Here is a 21120-nt window from a genome sequence, read left to right as displayed (position 1 = left end):
GAAAACAATTGCACTGCATAGACAACAAGACAATGAGTCAATTTAGTAGCACCAAAGGTTCTGCAGGCATTAGTGGCAATAATTACAATATGACAGTGAGAGTTTCACCATCAAACACCAATAACTGGAACTCATTGAAATGGTAATAGCACCTTTGAATGTTTTTGATTTCACCACAATAGACTCGTGTAAAATATTCCCTTTTCATTTAAGAAAAAAACTGGGGGTGACTTCTTGTTATGAGGTAGCCATCTACATATTGCAATGAAGGTGAGCTTCTTTGTCTTGCTCTTTTGCTGGTCTTTGCTTTGTCTGAGCAATATTCAGGTGTTTTTTTTTAATGAATTTAGAACACGAAGACACTTCACACTTTTTACAATTTATTTAACACCAGAAAAATGGTACATATCATTTGTTGTTTTCAATGTCCTTTCCGCAGTGGTAGAAAATGGCAAAAGTCACCTGTGTTTCATTGCGTGTGTGAATCTTTTTTTTTTTTCTCAATCTCCAGGGGGAAATTTTACACAAGTATATATTATTTTCTTGTTGCCAGTGGAAACAAAAGATTCTTTTTAAAGTGTCCGTGTGGGTGGTTTTGGTAGAAGTAGCAGTCCCAAAAACTTCTCATGATTGGAAAAACATAAACACCGTCTTCAGTAGAGTGGTTTTAAAGCATGTGGACCAATGGCAGCCAAATGAGTTTTGAATGCATAGAAAAAGGATTTAGAGATGACTGCTAGAAAAAAAACAACAATGTCATGTCCATATTTCTTTCATTTTTACAAGAAGCAAACGGGGCCAACTTCGACGCCAAACTCCTGATCAGGTGCACCAACATCCATAGGAGCAATGTCAATGATGGGCAGGCGGGATGTTTTTGATGTCTTGTAGTCGATGACTGTCTTGCCCCATGTGCCAGTGTGTGACTGTGGAGAGGAACAAAAAGGAGAAAAAGTCAGAAATTGAGGAAAGAAAAAGTTGTTTACCTGCGCACAAGTGTTGTAAGGATCAAAATCATGTTTCTCTATAAGATGATTTTACATCTTTCCCTTTAGAAATGTAAGTAAATGCAAGTTCCAGGACAAACAGAGAGAGAACTCACCGTGCAGCCATCCTCGCTGACGCTGTATGTGAAGCGGCTGTTGCCCTCGGCTCTGATCTCGACGTCGTTGGAGCCCTGGAGAAGCAGGGCCTTCTTCAGGTTGCCGGTGGCGGAGTCCATGTAGGCAATGCTGTTCTTGCAGTGGTATGTCATGTTCTGAGAGGCCTGGTTGGACATCAGGCGCATGAAGGTCATCTGGATGCTGACGTCCTCGGGATCAGCTCCATCGCTGCCATACTGGAACTGCGTGGTGGAGGGAGGAGAAGGGTGCATAGGCTTTACTGTCTGTCACTGACTTAACAGTACATATTCTATGGTCTGTTAGTTCATGAGGATGATTTTAGTTTGTGGAGCAAACCTTTTTTTGACTTCTTACCTGGAATCCACCGGTCATGGACTCGCTGAACCAGATGTGCTTCTTCTCTCTGATGTTCTTGCTGAGGTACCAGTTCTTCATGGGAACGCTGGAAACACTGGGGGAGATGCAAGTCTCGCCAGTCTCCATGTTGCAGTGGACCTTGATGGCATCCAGAGGAGATCCCTGGTTGGGATCAACCCAGTACATGCCTGTAACAGAGGAACATAAAACAGTTTGAATCTGAGCTTATCCGGGCGTTGCACTTCATCTACAAGCTGCATCAGGGCTCTGATCTGCACTCACCGCTCTTCCACTCAGGGTGGCACATCCTCAGGTCACGACACATGCGGGCAGGGCTCTTCTGGGTACCGTCGGGGCTGCGGATCTTCTCGACCTTCTGAGTCAGGGTCTTGAGGGTGGTGTCGACCTCCATGTCGCGATCGCGCATCATGTTGGGGTCGTCAGCGCGATAGTGGCCGCCACGGAAGGGATCAGGTGCCTTCTCCTGAATAGGCTGGCTGATGAAGTCGAATCCACTGCCGGGAGGTCCAGGGGGTCCGGCAGGTCCAGGAGGTCCGGGAGGACCCTGTTTGGAGACACCAGGGATTTACAAACTGCAGACACATCCGTGGTGTCTGAATGTACAAGTACTTGGTTAAAACAAAGATCGTAGTGCAACTTACAGCAGGACCCATCTCTCCATTGCGACCGCGAGGTCCAGGGGGTCCAATGGGTCCAGGCAGACCGTTCATGCCATCCTTACCAGGGGCGCCGTTAGATCCAGAAGGTCCCTTTGGAGCAAAAGCCACATGATTACTTAATGAGAGAAAACATCGATTCATAACAGTTCAGCTTGCCATTTTACTGACATTATGTGCATATGTAAAATTGGTTGTTATGTACTATTTATGCCACTTTCTGGAATATTGTACATATACTCTACACAAGTGAATTTTTTGACCATTTATTCCAGGGTCTATGAAAAAATGCTGCAGAAGACTAAAGACGGACTCTCCAAGTACCAGATTGGTAGTGAATTCATCTTTTGTGTAAATAACTACTTGTAAAACTGATGTACTTACTCTAGGTCCAGCAGGTCCATTGGCGCCAGCAGGTCCTCTCTCTCCACTAGGTCCCTAGAGGCAGAAGAAGATGTGAATATCAAAAATTACACATTTTGCATTTAAGAAAGAATGTTTAAATATCTCATAAAGGGGGGAAAAGTTGAGATTTGTTGATGTGGTAATCTACAAACCTTTGCTTGCTTTGAAACAGTTACTTACAGCAGTTCCGGGCAGACCCTGCATGCCGGTGAATCCTCTGTGTCCCTTGTGGCCTCTGTCTCCAGCCTCACCAGCCTCTCCTCTATCTCCCTTTGCACCAGCAGGTCCCTGAATGAAAGCAACAGGAGGTCAACATGCCATCCCAGGTTCATACGATCATCACAATAACACAAGGCTAGGGCAATATCTCAAAAGGTATTATGTTTATATATGTTATTGATGCATATTATGTTATGATGAACATACAGCGGGACCACGGACACCAGCAGGACCAGCAGGGCCAGCAGAGCCAGCGGGACCCTAAAAGAAAGAGAGAGTGGGGAAAATCAGATCACAGTTATCTGCACAGTGAGTTACCAGATTTAGTTACATTTTTCAACAGGATGAAGATAAGCAATAAGGGGGCTTACACTCTCTCCACGGTCACCAGTCTTGCCAGAGGGGCCAACACCTCCGGGGGCTCCAGGAGAGCCAGGGGGTCCGGGGGGTCCAGCCATTCCAGCCTCACCACGGTCTCCCTATAGGAGCAAATCTCAATGCAGTGAGACAATGCTAGCTAGCTAAAGGCAAATGGCCAAGCAAAACATAGCAGAAGGTTTGGTATTTACATACTATTTGAGGCTTGAGAATGACGGGAATTAACCCAGAGGAGGAGGCTTACCTTGGGGCCAGGAGATCCGTCGCGACCAGGGGCACCATCGTGACCAGCAGATCCCTGAGGAAGAGCAGCGAGCATGTCAATCATCATAATGTTCGATGGTTAGCTACATGCTGGGGAAGCCAATGTGCGGTGAACCAAACTGTTTCTCAGCGCTAATAAAGTGCATCATTAACCAATGAATGCTGAATACGTGTGAATTTATAGGAGTATTTGCAGTGCGTGAGACCCTACTGTCCAAGTACTCCACATGTCTCTGATTCAGAGTGAGTATACAGCAGATTGAGGCCTCATACCTCACGACCAGCCTCTCCGGTAGCACCGGACAGTCCAGGGGGTCCAGCAGGTCCAGGGGGTCCACGCTCACCAACAAGTCCAACAGGTCCCTGCTTTCCAGGCTCACCCTGAAGAAAAACAAGAGAGGTCAGTTTTCTGCATGGAGATGGAAGCTAAATAATATACAGTAATCCTGTGCTCAAGTGCAATATAAAATTATGAGAAACAGATTTTGTGTAAAAGTTAGTTCTACTTTCATGTGTGCATTCATGCAATACTGTCCTGTCCTAATGGATAGGAAACACTAACGTTTGTTTTATTTCAAAATAGAACCAATATTCTATGTGTAGTCTACTTAGCTTATTTAGCAAAATGTACTGTAGCCATTATGAGTACTCACAGATGGTCCAGGCAGACCAGGGAAACCACGCTCTCCACGCTGTCCAGGGAGACCTACAATACCACGTTGTCCAGCAATACCTTGGGGTCCGGGGATACCAGAGGGACCCTGTGCAGAACCACACAGCAGCCAGTTAACAAGCACATAATGGAAAACAGATCACTGTAGTACATTTTCAAAAACCTTGATAGAAAATCTACTGCAGAATTATAGTGGGCACTCACAGGGGATCCATCAGCGCCAGGAGATCCCTTCTCTCCGGAGGGTCCTGGGGGTCCAGCAGCACCAGCCTCACCAGGGCGACCAGCAGGACCAGTCTCACCGCGTCCTCCCCTTGCTCCATCTTTGCCAACGGGTCCGGCGGGTCCAGGGGGTCCGGAAGCTCCCTGGAGACATAGAGAGGATTCAAGTCACTGAATTAAACCCTGCTGAAGGCCAGGATGGTAACATACAAACAGACTAAAGACAAGATTGTGTTGGTTATCACTGCTGGTTATGTGGACTAGGTGAAACTTACAGCAGGGCCAGGGGGTCCAACTCTGCCAGCAGGTCCAGGGAAACCAGTAGCACCCTACACACAAAGAGACAAAAGAGATGACCCATATGACTTCAAACTGATTTCACCAACATTGTCACAGAGTGTAAACTAATTCTACACAATCTCACATGTTGATGGGATACTTACAGGAGATCCAGCACCACCACGAGCACCTTTGGGTCCAGGAGGACCAGCAGGTCCCTGTTGACAAAAAACATTTCATAAGTAAAAAAGGAAGCACAATCTAATAATTATCATAAATAATTTAACAAAATGGGAAAAAATATGGCTGCATGAACAGATTTCCACTCATAAAATTCATTATTAACTCTATCTGGCATCACTAATGAAATTAAAATACTGAACTCAGCACCTTTATTGTAATAAAAGTAAAGAAGTTGGCATACTGTGACTTGAGTGTTTTCCATGATTACTCTACAGTGTGTGGTTATTTGTGTGACATGTGGGCCTACCTGAGGACCAGCACCTCCAACAGGTCCAGCGGGTCCAGGAGCACCAGGGTCTCCCTTGGGTCCAGAGTCACCACTCTCTCCCTTGGCACCAGCCTGACCATCAGCACCCTGAGGTTGGAGAGCAAGAGAAGGAACAGTTCAACACACACTGCATCTAAATCTGTAGAAAAATATCAGTTTTGGTATAAAATATAATGTGTGAGATTCTTACAGGAGGTCCAGCGAATCCAGCAGGTCCAGGGGGTCCATTCTCTCCACGCTCACCCTGGTAAAGTCACGAGGAGAGAAAGTTTAGGGTCATTCAGTCATAATGATATTCTGCATGTTGCATGTTGTACTGAATATACAAATCCAGTAAAAGGTATTTCTTGTGTTTGTTTTCTAGTCCTCAATCAGGTATGTGTTTGGAGAAGAACTTACAGGGGCACCACGAGGACCGCTGGGTCCAGAAACTCCAACGGCACCACCCTCACCCTAAAAGCAGGGATGAAGGAGACATCAAAGTTAGCAAAAATAGAACTGACAGACATATGGACATATTTGCTTGTTTTCATACTATCATACTATTTGAGATAACCATGTGATTGCTTGAATGACTAACTAGAGGAACATTTCTAAAAAATGAGACCCCATTTTATGTATATAAATGTATATGAATAAAGATACTGTAAGGAGGTTATGAGAGAATGATAAGAGAACATGAGAAAAACAATCCAGCAGACATCATGAACCTGGATCGCTGATATTTGTAGGTGAAATCCAAAGTTGTGTCTGGTCTCACCTTCTCACCCTGAGCACCAGGAGGTCCAGGGACTCCAATAGCACCAGTCATACCACGCACGCCATCTTTGCCGGGGGCACCATCACCTCCCTTGGCTCCAGCATCACCCTGAAGAGAGAACGTTTATTAATGTTTACCCGTCCTTACTTAGTTACAAGAACCCAAATATGTTATTACTTTATATTTGGTTGATCAATTAGAAAATGTATAGATTGTACAACATAACAGTTTTGTAAGAGACAAACTGGACAGGTGTGATCCTTACTCTCTCTCCCTTGACACCGGGGAGACCAGCAGCTCCACGCTCACCAGGCATACCCTGCATACCAGGGGCTCCCTGACCACCGGGGGCACCAGCAGCACCAGGCTCTCCCTGCACACACACACAAAAACACAAATATACACATTATTACAATACACAGTGGACAACAATGTTAGGTAAATGTGCATACAGTGTATATACTGTATGCTGTGGAAGTTGACACAGATCATTAAAGGTCAACAGGTGAATCTACACTGATTCTGTTGTTTTTCAAGTTTTCATGTTGTTGTTCTTAGTAAAGCTAAGAAAAACTAAGTATAATACTAATAATATTAATAATAGCAGTAATAATAATAAAAATAAAGGATAATTTGGAAGTTTTTTTTAACCCAGACCTTATTAAAATCTATAATCAATAGCTTTAGTTTTGAGAAAGTTAATGGTCTGCAGCAGCTTCTTGTTTGCCTCAATGTCTCTATGATGTGCTGGCAAAAAGAAAATCATGCTTTCAATCATTTGTTTGGTGGAAAGTAAAATAAAGGATAGACAGCACTGTTTGTCTTTTTCTTAAAAGATGAGTTGTGTGATGGTTTTTAAAGGCCTCACACCAACTGCCCTACTAGACTGTGAGAAACTGCAGCAGATTGGTTGGTTACTCAAAAGTAAAGCAATCAGTTAGATTGTTCTATTCATGATTGTAAATGATGGAAAGCAACATTTTAAGGTTTAATTATAAGGTTATGGTTGACAATGAGCAAACTTACCCCTTAAATGTAAATGGATGAGCTCTTGTGGAGTGAGGAGAGTGCAGATGTGCGTGATAAGCGATATCAACGAAAGGTCACAGCTACAACAGATGATTTGTCTTCTATTCTCATGTCAGTTGATACGTTCGTCTATACTGAATTGTGTTTTCTGACCATCTCACCTATACGTGTGTATAGATATGGATATGAGAAGTGTTTCATATCCTAAAGGTAATTATGTTTTTGTTTTGCCAGCACACACCAGACCACATGGAACACAGAAGTTCCTTTAGATGGTGGTCCACAGTAATGGCTTATATTTCCTTATTTAAAGATTTGTGGAATTAAAAAGATTAAAACCCTGGAATGAGGTTGTGATCCAGCAGATACATAGAGTGTAAAGGAGGAGATCACATGGCACGTTATGATGTAAGGGCAGAATGTTTTACATAGGTTTATCATGCTGTATAACTGTGTTAAACAGTGATTAATCCATTAATTGTATATTGTTATTGTGTAGACTTTACAGTGTTTTTCATGAAAAGTGGTCTCTTTTTGTATGAAAGGACTGTTTTTTGTGGTCCTGGAGGAATATCTGCCTATTATATATTGGTACTTTTGCACATTGTTATATGTCTTAACGCCTTAAAAAACCTTTTAACTGTGAATAGTATGTGTTTATGTCAGGTAACTGCTTGGTAAATTATGTTTGGTTCTTTGTCATTTCAAGAACTGGAATAGACTGAAAATTGAGATTTAATATTCAACAAATAGTTTGAGAACTTCTCCACCTTTAACAGTTTTTTAACCTACCTTAGGTCCATCGTTACCAGCAGGGCCAGGAGCACCACGGGGTCCAACTGGGCCAGCAACGCCGGGAGCACCGCGCTCACCAGGGAAACCTCTGTCGCCCTACAGGAGAGAAGGGACACATCGGTCACACAAAGTTTCAGCTAAAGACCAGAGGAACAGTGTTTACCATGGATGAGAAATATGCTTGGTTTCTGAAACACAGGAGATACTCACTCTTGCTCCAGATGGGCCAGGGGGTCCAACTTCACCAGGTGCACCCTGAACAAAAGGGGAAGAGGGGAGAAGGTTATTTTATGTGCTTTATATCGGACTATGTGTGTGCTGTAAGATCAAGTATGTCTGAACAGCGACTCAGTCTTCCACTAAATGAAACACACGCGCACACGCTTACAAGCCGAAACAAGTTAAGATACGAAACAAAGATTTGGGCATTCACAATTCCCTACAACTCTTACCTGCTCACCGGGCTTGCCAGTCTCACCAGTAGCACCTTGGGGTCCGGGAAGACCCTGCACAAGAAAGAAAAGTAAAACATTTTAGGGTTAACAAATGGTTGTGGCACAGCTCAGAACTATATCAACAAAACTAAAGACAGCACTCAGGCTGCTGAGACACTCTCAAAACCTACCTGAAATCCGGGAGGACCAGCAGGTCCCTGCTCTCCCTTCTCTCCAGCAGGTCCCTGAACAGAAAGAAGCAAACTAAATGATGAGAAACCTTGCAACTGATAATGTAATCATTGATGCTTTCATTTTATATTGAGTTAACCCTAGAAAATATCCAACTATGCAACTAAATACTGATGCCAATATTATATTGGTCGCTGTAAATAAGGCAGACGAGATACATACACCAGGGCCAGAAGGTCCAGGAGCACCAACGTCACCATCTTTGCCAGGAGCACCCTGTGAACAAAAACATTACCCAAACAAATTATCAACTGTTTTTATGCTGTTTTTGAACTTTTGATAGAAAACATATTTTACCCTGGTAGAGTTTGATTTGTATAGTTTTTAAAATATACAAGTACTTACAACAGCGCCAACAGCACCACCGGGACCTCTCTCACCAGGCTTACCAGGCTCACCCTGTAAAAAAGAACAGTCCAAACTTACATCTGCCGTATAAGGGATTTTCCTTTACTTTTATGGGTTGAAAAACATCATCTGAACACTAAAGGAGATATTAGTGATTTCTTGCTGATCTCATATTTGAGTGATTTCCTACAACTACATAGTATGTGTAAGATTAACAAAGGGATTAATAAACTAGCAAGCAATGATGCTATAAATGCAAAACAAAATGAGTGGGGCAGTTAACTCACAGTGACCCCCTTGGGTCCGGGGAATCCCATAACTCCAGGCTGTCCTCTGCTTCCAGCGGGGCCAGGAGGTCCAGGGCGTCCATCTTGTCCAGGGGCACCCTAAGGATCAGGGCAGGAGACAGGAGAATACTGAAAAAAGACTCTCCTAGCATGATTAAATGGTCTGTTTGTAGCTGCAGTACTTCTTCATTGTATTAAAAACATGTTTAACTATTAAGTCATTACTATCAGAAACTATTCATGAGTAAGAACTTACAGAAGGTCCAGCTTTGCCATCAGGGCCAGGGCTTCCAGGGCTACCAGTCATACCCTATGGAGGGAAGGCCACGTATGATAACGATTCAGTGAGTGTGACGACAAACAACAGATAGAAGTCATATATTGAGTCTACAGTGCTATATGTTTAGCTATACATTTAAAGAGAGCTTCTGTGGTGCTTTATAAACACAGAAATGTTGCACTTGAAGAAATATGTTGCAGAACTCACCTTGGATCCAGGTGCGCCAGGAGCACCGGGGTTTCCAGCCTCACCAGTGGCTCCCTGAGCTCCCACTGCGCCAGGGGAACCACGCTCGCCAGGGGCTCCCTGTCATACAAGTGAAGAAGAGTCAGGAGAAATCTCCACAAATTGTCAAGTTTTTGACCTAAAATATCGCTTAGTTAATTGGAAGGTTTAACTCCCTCAACTTGAAAATAAATCTTCGCTGTTGTCTCTTATTGAGCATTCAAAGTGGAACAAAATCAAGCAAATGTATAGGTCTGAATGCTTTTTGCATTTACTGAGGTGGAAACAAAGTTTGACAAATTTTCTCCTGACCTGGATGAGGACTCATTGGGTAGATTCACTAACTCACCTTGCCACCAGCAGGTCCATCAGCACCAGGGAAACCACGAGCACCAGGGGCACCCTAAAGAAAAAAAACATACCAACCATGTCAGTAACTGTGGTGTAAATGTTCAAACTGCATTCCCCTGGGAATTTAATGTACTGTAAATGTGCAAAACGCTTTGTAGGAACGTCGATTATATGATTTTAATGTGGAGATTTGTTTGTTGCCTCACTAATATGAATGAGAAAGTATTGGGTCAATACAGTGTTCTTCTGTTCTCCTGCTTAAATCATCCACCCCGCCTCAATGGCAACTACACTATCTGACAGAAGTTGATGTGAAAGAGGAAGTAACATACACGCTCTCCAGGGGGTCCACGGGGTCCAGCACCACCAGGCTCTCCACGAGGTCCTCTCTTTCCCTCCTCACCAGAGGGGCCAGCAAGTCCCTGAACTCCAGCGGGGCCCTGGAAAAGAAAGCACGGTCATTATAAACACTTGTTTCCTAAATTCCCACAGAATGGTAAATGAATAGCAAGATGTATGTATTTTGAAACTTACAGGCTCTCCCTTGGCACCAGGCTCACCCTTAGGACCAGGGGGACCATGGTCACCCTGTTGGCAGAAACACACACATATTATTTAAGCTCTCAGGTGATCCTGCGTCTTTATAACATTGAAAAAGACTGAAAATTCACACAATCAATTGTCTACTCACATTGTTACCCTTGGGACCAGGAGCACCAACAGCTCCCTGAGCTCCAGCAGGACCACGAGAGCCGGGGAAACCGGGAGCACCAGCAATACCAGCAGCACCCTATGGGATAGAGAGTCGGGTTGTCAGAACTCTTCATATGCAGGATTCAAGTGTATTAAACATGATCAATGAGTATGATACTTACAGGAGAACCCTTAGCACCAGGGGAGCCATCAGATCCGGGGGCACCCTGTTGAGAGAGGAAGGAAATGAAATGTTGAAAGTGTTTAGTGCTGTTTGAAACGCATTTAGCATTTTTCCTTGCCCTGTGAAAAAGATTTGACAATGTGTAAAAGAATGCCTACAGAAAAGTGCAGTATCTACTCACAGCAGCTCCAGCGGGTCCAGAAGGTCCTGGGTTACCAGGCTCACCACGGGCTCCCTGGGGTCCCTCAGGTCCACGGCCTCCCTGAGCACCGGTCTCTCCCTGTGAAGGGAATAAACAATGTCTCAGAAATCTGCAACTTGAACATTGTAAATGTCTTAATGGATCAATAATTCAAAAGTCCATCTTGGCATATCAACACCACGTTTGTTTATATTACATACAGTAAAAAGTCTAGAAAACCTAGTTTCGTTGTCCTGGTTTATTGATACTAGTGGGAACTATTTTTTTAAGAGTATTATTTCTTTAAAATATCACAACTTGCACTAAGATTCTGAAGGAGTTTAAGTATGAATAAAGAGTGACAAACAGTGTAGAGACAAAATAGTCACCATGCTGATCTTAAATTGGTTCTTTGCACGTATCCAAAGAATAATTTTAAACAGTTTGATTGTACTGTTGTCATAGCCCAGTTTCTCACTGCTGTCACATCACTGGTTGCTTTTTCTACTCTCCTCCTCTTGGTTCCTAAAATAACCCCTGTGTGTGTGACTTAACTATAGGTGAGTTACAGGATATTAAAATAGATCCTTCACTGATGGTAACGGGGGGCAACAGAGGTAAGGTGCTATTAGAGGTCTACTGATGCCATCTGGTGGCTACAGTGTTCACCTGGGGTATACAGTATCAGGCCCAATATTTTGTTTTCAGTTTTACACCACGCTGGCTAATGGTTGATGGTGTAGAGTGGAGAGTATGATTGATCTGTTACATGTGGAATTAGCATTAACCCTAACCCCACCAATGTTGCTCCTACAAATACTAACATCGCCTACAGTCCAAGTAGGGTGAAAGGGCTTAATCCTTACAGACTGTCACTGTCCACAGTTTTCCTACTAATGCGCAAGACCAGGGAGATGTTGAGACAGCTAGTCAGGTGGATAACAAAGGAGGTGAGGGGCTAATGAGTTAAAATAGTGTCATGTTCCTCCTAAGTTGTCCCTGGCTCTAATGGTAGCCCTTATTTGAAGCAATAGCTGTGATTTTTAAGGGATTATAACACATCCTATAATACAGTACAAAACTGTTGTTGGTTTAGTTTATTTGTTTGTCTATTTACAAGTTTATTTGACAGGCACCACGTATAATAAACATACATTTCAATACTTGAAATCTGATGCATTATACAGAGATATAGCTAAAAGCTCATTTTCATCCCCGGATGAACAAAAATGCAGACAAGCTTGCACATTACATACAACAATCATGATAAAATACTGTTATATGTACATAGTAACAGGATGAAATATGGCAGACATGGAATAGTAAAGCACAGTGGTACTGTTGCACTTAATCTAAAGGTGATAAACTTAGCAAGCCTACTGGGCAGCCTATTTTTATGGCCAAATTTATTGGATATGAAAAATGTATTAGGAGACTTACCTTAGCACCGGCACCTCCGGGGAACCCAGGGGGACCAGCAGGTCCAGTAGATCCCTGAAAAATAAAGACATGTTAGTAGACACCCACAAAGACAGAGCAGTGCATCAAACCCTTCAATATAGCATTAGGTGATGATGTCACCACAATATTTCACATGGGTGATTTAACCTCACGTGACTTTTCTAGTAGAAAATAATAATACTTACAGGGGGTCCAGCAGGGCCAGTGTTGCCATCATTACCACGAGCACCCTGCAGAGGAGGAGGAGATTAGATCGAAGTGATATTTACATTATTAGCAGCTGTAAACATTGAAAAGTGTATGAATAGATATTGCCATAGTCAAATGTAGCATTTCTTTTTACTAGCAGTCAGGTATTTGGATAAAATAGTTGAACTTTTAGACATGAATATCAGTGCTTACAGCAGGGCCAGGAGCTCCGGGGCGGCCTCTCTCACCAGGAAGACCACGAGCACCCTGGAAAAGACAAAAAAAGACAGCAGAACAATATTAGCTTGACAATGCTAGGACCTTTTACATACCCTCCTTTTTGTAGATATGAATCAGATGAGAATTAAATGGTTGCATCTGATCTGAACTATTAGTACAAAAACACCTTATATTCCTTATAGTGATGTCAGTGTTAATTAAGTTAACTGAGATGAGACAAAGACGTACCATGGCACCAGGGATACCGTTCTCACCAGGGGCACCGGGCTCTCCCTGTAGAAAAATACAGAAGGAAGAATGAGCTCAAAGACATTTGTATTGGATGGCTGTAGCCTAGTGGTTCAAATTGAAATTTTGGGTCAGGTTATGATGAGATTCCTGCTTTGGTGAGCAACAGTACATCCTACTATCCTACCTTGGGGCCAGCAGGTCCACTGTCTCCCTTAGCTCCATCCAGACCACTGAAACCCTGTGCACAAAATCAATCAGCATCCTCAGGTCAGTCACCACTCATTACAACATCACAGCAGTTGAAAATGGTGATTTTGGTATTCAGTGCTCTTCCTAACTCACTCTGTGTCCCTTGATGCCGGGGAGTCCAGGGGTTCCGGGGAATCCACGAGCACCCTGCAGGAGGAAAACAAGAGCTATGTCAATAACAACATGCAAATGCCTCAGGCATGATAACTTCCTGTAAAAAAAACTTTAATATTAGGGGTTTTCTGCAAAAAGAGGGGGAGTATAACCAGGGATGAGTTTTCTGACCTACTGAACATACTGGAAAATTATTTGACAAAAAAAGGGCTGATCATTTAAAAAATAAGTGAAATCATAAGATAATTTCGTGCCCTTGTGTGCATGCTGACCAACAGGTTTCACATAAATGCCAAAGTAGGATTCATTTCTGGCTGACCATCTCCTGACCTTTGCCCTCACTGGGCATCACTCACCTGAGGGCCAGCAGCTCCACGCTCACCGGGGCGACCAGCTTTGCCAGGCTCACCCTGTTGAAGACACACAGAGAAGGAGGTCAGTATGTGCTGATCAGTGTGTGGAAGTATCACCCCTAACCAACTACAGTATGTGTCCTTCAGACAATAAATAAATGACAATATGTGAAAGATTTATGCCGTATATCAGGAGGATAACAACAACAACAAGGACCACAGAAGAAAATATAATCATAAGTTAATATCTCTTAAGTCTTAGAAAGATCAATTAAAGCTATGTCTTTCCTTAGGTTATACATGAATATAACTGTACAACATCCCAAGAAGTGAGTCATAAAGAGGGATAGACAATAATCACTTACATCATCTCCGTTCTTTCCAGGGGGGCCAGCAGGACCACGGGGACCCATGGCACCCTAAAAAACACAATAAATGGCTGGATTAGCACCAAATTAATGTTGACTATTTGAAGTAAATGTCTGTGAATATTCACTATGTTGCTAAAGGTAAAGAAGAGCGGGTGAGGGGGTATTTATCACTGACAAAAAGTGGTGTATGCAGATGTGTGTCAGTGGGTCAGTGGTTACAACAGGAAGTAGAACACAAAGTACAGGAAGTCACATGTTAAAATAAACTATTAATGTGGATAAAGTAGCCATTTTCCTCAAACTCAACAAGAGAAACATTTTTTTAGTAGAAAAATGCGTATACTCACAGAAGCTCCGGGCTCACCAGGCTCTCCAGGGGGGCCAGTGAATCCCTGAGGACCCTGATGGACAACAAGAACAACAGATTAACACAATATCTTCTTTAATGTTTATGCATTTATCTAAGAAACAGTGTAATTAGCTAGGTTAATGGCCAAATATTTTTTGAAATATTGAGGAATATCAAAAGCGTATTGTCAAAATGAGAATCTGAACTGTCATGTAATTGATAAGGGAATACTTACAGAGGAGCCAGGGGGTCCAGGAAGACCACGAGGACCCATAGGACCCTGTTGATGAAGATGAGAAAAAAAAAGCCATTAGATTCTCTTTATTTGTCTGTGAGATGAGCAACGTGCCACTGCAAACAAAAAGCAAAAAGTCTAAAGAGGAACTCTTTGCATATTTAGCAATAATACGGTACAATAACAATAGGTACGTGGAGAAAAAGCAAAGCCTTCATACCATTGGGCCGGGAACAGGTGGGCCGCTGGATTTGGATTGATCAACATAGCTCATTTGAGGAGAGAAGTTCTGCAAAGGGAGAAGATAAATAATTAGTCACTGAGCTTTGGAGAAACAATACTTAAGAGTACTATTGTTGAGTTAATGTAGCACAAAAACATCACATGGGACACCTGAAATGTGCCTTTTTTCTCACAGTTACTTTGTACTGTTGCAGTGATTGGTTAATAGTGTCAGTTTATAATCACTCTGAATCACATGCTACAGTATGAAGATTTCTATTTCAGCAGAGGAGTAATAATTTCTCCTGTAGCACAGATATTGAGTTAAACATGTTAAAATGGTATAAATGGAACTTTCATTTGTCAGTTAACGTCACTGACTGAATAAACTGGTCAGAACAAGATATTCTGCATTTTCCCCAGACCTAAACCTGAGGACCAAGGAGCTGTCTGCACCCCCAGTAGTTGCTTCCCTCTAGCACAAAGCCTCGCCTTTCTCATTAAGTGTGTGCAAAATGAAGAATCACTGGTTGAATTGATCGGGAAATTGATCATAGCAGAATTAAGAGAGCCTTCAAAAGAAACAGATGTTTTAACCTGGACTACCATGGGTTTTTTAGATGTATAGCATTCGTAAACAGAATCATCAGAGTCATCTACAAAACATAATCACAGACTTTCTGGATGTTGTGACTTGGAGATACTTACTCCGCCAAGGCCAGGGGGGCCAGGGGGGCCGGGTGGGCCGGGAAGGCCGGGCTGTCCGTCGATTCCATCATTGCCAGGAGGACCAGGAGGACCCTGTATAAAAATCAGGCAGACACATTTCATTTTTAACTTGCCTTGCAGGAAGAAGTTTAGCTCATAGCCCAACCAAAGTAGATTAGACTCATTACAAACAAAATAAATATCTATATTGACAAATTTGAATAGTAAACATGAAACTGTTATACTGTACATTGTACATTCTGTAATATCAATCACATGATCTGTTAAATTTTTTAAAATTATATATATATATATATATATATATTCATTCTTATTTTCAAATCAATTTTTCCACTTGCTGAACCTTAAAAATGGAAGTGTGGTAATGCTGGTTTTGAATCACACGTTTGCAAAAAAGTTGATTCTCGCTATTGTTGCTCGACAGTTATTTAACATTACTTCATAATTTTATAAACCAATTTGCGTTATGTGACCTTTGAACTTTTGATGACCTGTTGACCTTGTGACCTAATTATCAAAGGTCATCAGCAACAATTATGTCATAGCAGCTTTACCAGTATTTAGATTAGTTTGTAGGGACTCAATCAGCAAACATATAACACCGCTGTGTGCATTTTCACAATTTTAGTCAGTAAGTGGTGAAATGTATAACAAAGAAAAAACTATGCCTTTAAAACTTGAAAAACCTCATGAAAATAACATAATCAACCACATGCAAGGCAATAAAGATGCATGATTTGTACTGAAATGATACTAAAATGGAAGAAGCCCATATAATTTGTTATGAAAACTACACAATAACCAACACAACAGGGAAACACTGATGTGTCATTGCTGGGACAAATGCATCTAACTTGTCTCTGACAGAAAATAATCATATTCAAAAATATCTATGAAGACAAGGTTGCTTAAACATTATTCTTGTCCACAGTCAGTTTGTCTTTGTAGCAAATATATACAATTGGTTTTTTTTTTTAAACACTCATTTGTCATTTGAAGGACACTTGAATAGTGTGAGTGATGTTGAGAGTTGAACTGGAACCTACCTGGTCTCCCTTGGGGCCAACGTCTCCCTTTGTTGGCTATGGATAGACAGGAAAAAGGGAGTTAGGCTACGGTGCAATGTTTCATCCAGACTGTAAAAACAAGTGCATCATCTAGAATATAAGCAGGTGTAATGACAAACTAAACTAGGCCATGCCAGCATCTCCAAAGAGAGACCAATGTGAGGTTTGGGTCTCAGACCCTAATCACACATATTTTTCAATATCAAACAAAGTTAAAGGGCAAAATACCTCAAACTCTCCTGGAACCTGGGGTCCTACAGAACCAACGGAGAAAAAGAAAACGTCAACACCTCTTGAACATTTATAGGCACATTCATAACTTTGGAAATTTACAAAATAATGTTAAGCCTTTAGGTTAAACCTAGTCACAGCTATCTATAGCAGGTCTAGGCTGGGAGTCAGGGCTGATTAAAGCATGAAATACAGTTTTTCATTGAACTACTGAATCAAAAGCATATCAATTTGATTCTAAATATTATCTGTAGTGAAATGTTGTAATGTTGTTTTGAGAGACGTGACGTGTGTAGGCCTTGTTGCACCCTGCAGCGTTGCTGCACAGGTAGGCATGTTGGGGAATTACATATTCATTGCCAGACTTCGCCAAAGGGCAGGTATAATCCACCGTTAAAAGAATGCATATTGAAAATGAAATGAACAAAAGGTAAATCCAAAGCGATTCTTTTCTGAATGAAAATCCTCAGGAAAGCAGGCAGGCTTAGGGCCTCAAGTCCATGTGTGGCCAAGTGAGCCATTGATGGTCAGAGATGAGGTAGGAGGCACTAGGTGGCGCCACAAAGCTAATTAACCACAACATTGGTGAGGAGGATGAAGGTGGAGTACCATTATCGTCTGGGCAGATAGGGCAGCACTCTCCGTCTGGGATGATGGGATCGGCACAGTCGGATGTGTCCTCACAGATCACCTCGTCGCACATGACGGTTCCACTGTCGCAGACGCAGATCTGGCAGGGCTCTGGTTTCCATACATCCTTATCGTTGTACAACTGTCCATCTAATGTGCAGCTGCCGAATGTGCCTGAGAGGAGAAAACCTCGGTGAGTTTGGTAAAAAATTTAATAGGATCAAACATCCAAAAAGCGAGTGAACATCTTCTTAAACTTTTGTCTAATCAATGCCAAAATTTGGCTTTGCATCAGTAGATTTTGCTGCGCCTTGGCTACACCAGCAACCGAGTGCATGACGAGAGAACCAGATGTGGCCAATAGGCTTAGATTAGACACCAGACTCGGCTTGCAAAAAAAAGCACAACTGTTTATTTAACTAATTATTTAGCAGTTCAAATATGCAGACCTATATTGTTATTTCTAATTAATCAGCTCCAGGCATTTTTTGGTAGTTTTCTTTGTCCTTACAGCAGCTTTTTAAAGTAATTTTTAGATTCAACCTGTGCCATTCTAGCTAAATCAGGCCTTCATTAAGTTAAACTCTTAGAAACTCAAGTGTTTGGTGACTGATTTGGGAGCAGGAATAGAGCTTCTAATGAAGTAACATCAGTGCTTGTCTACAGGAAGTTTAAGTTATTTGGGCCTGGCAAATGTTAGACTACAGACCTTGGTGTGCAGCAGAACAAATGTAGCAAAAGTCATTATCCAACGTTTCTGATGATGATGTAGTTCAAGATTTTCTCCTCAAAAACTGTGAATGGAAAATTACACTGTGCCTAATCACATTTCAAGCTGCTGGATGTCTGGTTGGGCCTTGGAGGTGGGAGGACCGAGGTTTGGAGGATGGATGCACAATTCCAGTATTTACCAGTGGGAGGCGCTGTTATCCTAAACAACGAGATCTTCCGCACCCTCGTCTGCACGGTGATTAATTGATGTCTGGACTATTTTACTGGCGACGTCAGACTTAAGCGATTTTTCCATTGTCCTGTTTTCACCTAACCAAGTGCAGTTTTACACAAACTGGACGAACATTTTGTTTAGTTCAGTGTGACATCATTTTGAAGCTTTAGGCAAAAGTTTCATTTTTATAAATGAAAATCTCCACTTTATCATGTTTGGTTCCCCCAAAAAGTTTGCCTGCTTACTTTTGATGCGTTAATGTTAAAACTACTGAGGAAAAATCCAAGTGCTATAATCTACAGACTGTGGCACATAATTGGGGTGTAATTTTTCAAGAACTGGTGAAAACTACTTTCCAAACTAAATATAATTAAGATTCAAATGGATTTGCCATTTTCAAATTTCTTTATGCTTCTGCTCTGCTTCAACTCCCTTTGAACCCAATGTCCTGTCAGTGCTTCAGAGATAGTGCAGCTGCTCCCCTCAGGTTTGCGCTCCAGCGGGCGGACGCACAGTGAGCATGTATCTGCACACAGCAGCAAACAATAAAGAAAAGTTCTACGAATTCCTATTCGCCTCGAGATCTCCAAAACACCATCAAAACGCCTCACTGTGTAACAACTTTCACGATCTCTGGAGTCAGGTATCCCGCAGAGAACAATCAGTTCCAGCAAACTGCTCAGCATCCTTGCGGGCTATCCACATCCTGAGGGTGCCACAGTCCCAAAACAACTCAAATCAATGTCAGAAAGTGATACTTACTATCATCCTCGCCTTGACCTCTGGCCAAAAGCACTGCTGCGCTGAGCAACAGCGCTAACCGAATATCCACAAAGCTGAACATGTCTAAATATTAGACATGTAGATTCTTTGCGGCAAGGGGGAATCCTGTTTTTCTCCTCAGACACCACTCATACACGGTAGGGTCCGGTCTGTGCACAACTCCAATCCAGACCCTAGCAGAAACTCCCTACTGCCTAAACAAATGAGTTAGCTTGGCTTTTATATGCCAAAACTTTTGGGGAGGTCCTGTGCGCACCAGATAACTTGTACATGTCCAAGTCACAGAGTCCCTCCTTCGTCAGAGACAGGGGCCGCCTTAAAACATGTCAAACAAGTTCATGTTTCAGCTCAAACGTGGATGATGAGGATACTCTTCTTTTACACGACGTCTCTCCACCGTTCAGACGTGTTTTATCGTCCTCTGCTTCTCCGTGGACTTTTCTAATTGAGGCTTTTGTTGGGATGTTTTGTCTTTTCGGCATCCAACCTGAGACAGTGTGTCGCTGAGCTGATTTTTAATCGTCTGGACACTGGATGAATTTATTAATAGAACAGATAGAACAATTTGCAGTTTATCCTTCATTAGGCCCCAGTTTAGTAAGGGTATGCAGAGCAGCTGAGGACTGGTTTGATTTCAGTTGTGCAGGAAGTTATTTTGTTTAAATGCCTTTATATTATGATAACTTGGGCTCAGTGGTTCTGAATGATGTCGTTGGATGTAGTAAGTGAAGCGTGCGCAATTTATGCACGGAGGGCAAACGAGATGGAGATTATATGAGGTTTCTATGTACAAGTAATTAAAAGCTTCTTTCCCTTATAGGAATTCTTGAGAGGGAAACCTGCTCATGCTATTATCTAGGTGTTTAAACTCTGATTTTTTTAATTTTTTTATTCTGGGCCTATACATCTTAGTATCAAGCACCTGCAAGCAACTGCAGTTTCACACCAGTATACTGTATGTACAGAACAAATGTATTAATTATTAAACATAACTTTACATACACATTATATCCAGTTATGTTAACATTTTCCAAATAATTAACTTCTTATGTTTCCCCTCATTATTATGTATCTGAACCTTTCCTCTTACTCCTTCATACAAATAAAATATAGACTACCAATAATAGTGCTTTCATCTTTGTTTTCATTAAAAGTAATCCAGAACCAAAATGAACAGAGTTTTAAAGCATGAGGCATGGCCATCCCATGATGTTAGAGACAGAGAGGGAGGGAGAGAGAAGAAAATTTGGCAGATCCACAAAGCAGTCTGGTTACACTGTGGACACGTTGCAGCTTCTACAACTACACTATGGCCCAATTTGACCTTTCATCTCAGCTGTTGTCTTCCTTTTTTTGACATTCAACCCCAAGATCCCGTCCTGTTTTCACTTGTTGGAATCAATGAAGAATATGAAAATTAGACATTTAGCAGACATTTATGACAAGCACAAATTACCTTTGTGTATGTGAGCACAAATGTTCAAGGGAATGTTTTAATTCTGAAATAAACCTATCTATTTTGAGAAAAGAAAAGACTTTATAAAATACAGCACGACTTCTCCCCGCGATCAACTTACATTACTTTAAAAGGGTTTAATACAGCCTACGATTGTCCTGTGATTTCCCAAAAAATGGCATGTTAGCTGGATCAATTAAAAAAATCAAAAAGACCATAACGGAAATGTATGAAACTTATCAAACAAGGCAAAACTGAAACTACTACTAACTTTGGAAGAAAAGAACGAGATATTATGGGAAAAAAAGAAATGTAAAATTTTTTACAAGTTTTCCC

At 41.9% G+C, this 21120-nt stretch overlaps 1 protein-coding gene across 1 annotated transcript; it reads right to left on the bottom strand.

Moving 5' to 3' along the window:
• Positions 1 to 367: 367 nt before the first annotated feature.
• col1a1b (collagen, type I, alpha 1b) lies at positions 368 to 19532 on the bottom strand. Its single transcript, XM_044177546.1, has 51 exons — positions 19308 to 19532; positions 17579 to 17773; positions 16967 to 16992; positions 16718 to 16753; positions 15651 to 15743; positions 14941 to 15009; positions 14721 to 14765; positions 14484 to 14537; positions 14131 to 14184; positions 13769 to 13822; positions 13392 to 13445; positions 13234 to 13287; positions 13047 to 13091; positions 12792 to 12845; positions 12575 to 12619; positions 12369 to 12422; positions 10929 to 11027; positions 10746 to 10790; positions 10562 to 10660; positions 10405 to 10458; positions 10203 to 10310; positions 9869 to 9922; positions 9502 to 9600; positions 9271 to 9324; positions 9015 to 9113; positions 8725 to 8778; positions 8542 to 8595; positions 8319 to 8372; positions 8146 to 8199; positions 7904 to 7948; positions 7691 to 7789; positions 6135 to 6242; positions 5870 to 5977; positions 5509 to 5562; positions 5300 to 5353; positions 5089 to 5196; positions 4763 to 4816; positions 4595 to 4648; positions 4302 to 4463; positions 4078 to 4185; positions 3698 to 3805; positions 3405 to 3458; positions 3154 to 3261; positions 2990 to 3043; positions 2744 to 2851; positions 2543 to 2596; positions 2144 to 2251; positions 1764 to 2046; positions 1479 to 1669; positions 1103 to 1345; positions 368 to 926 (listed from the first exon to the last, which is right to left on the bottom strand). The coding sequence occupies exons 1-51, from the start codon at positions 19387 to 19389 to the stop codon at positions 780 to 782; spliced, it is 4353 nt and encodes a 1450-aa protein (XP_044033481.1). The 5' UTR covers positions 19390 to 19532; the 3' UTR covers positions 368 to 779.
• Between the last annotated feature and the right edge of the window lie 1588 nt (positions 19533 to 21120).

This window comes from Siniperca chuatsi, linkage group LG20 (genome assembly GCF_020085105.1).
Source record: "Siniperca chuatsi isolate FFG_IHB_CAS linkage group LG20, ASM2008510v1, whole genome shotgun sequence".
Taxonomy (NCBI): Eukaryota; Metazoa; Chordata; class Actinopteri; order Centrarchiformes; family Sinipercidae; genus Siniperca; species Siniperca chuatsi.
This window is presented reverse-complemented; position numbering and strand designations above follow the sequence as displayed.

Excerpts from the sequence above, each read along its gene's own strand:
- col1a1b (XM_044177546.1), bottom strand. The coding sequence starts at position 19,389 with ATGTTCAGCTTTGTGGATATTCGGTTAGCGCTGTTGCTCAGCGCAGCA. Across the intron at positions 14,185-14,483 it reads CTGGTGAGCCCGGAGCTTCT|GGTGCCATGGGTCCCCGTGG; the intron begins GTGAGTATACGC and ends TGTGTTTTTTAG. Across the intron at positions 10,459-10,561 it reads CTGGTCCCAAGGGTAACAAT|GGTGACCATGGTCCCCCTGG; the intron begins GTGAGTAGACAA and ends TTCTGCCAACAG.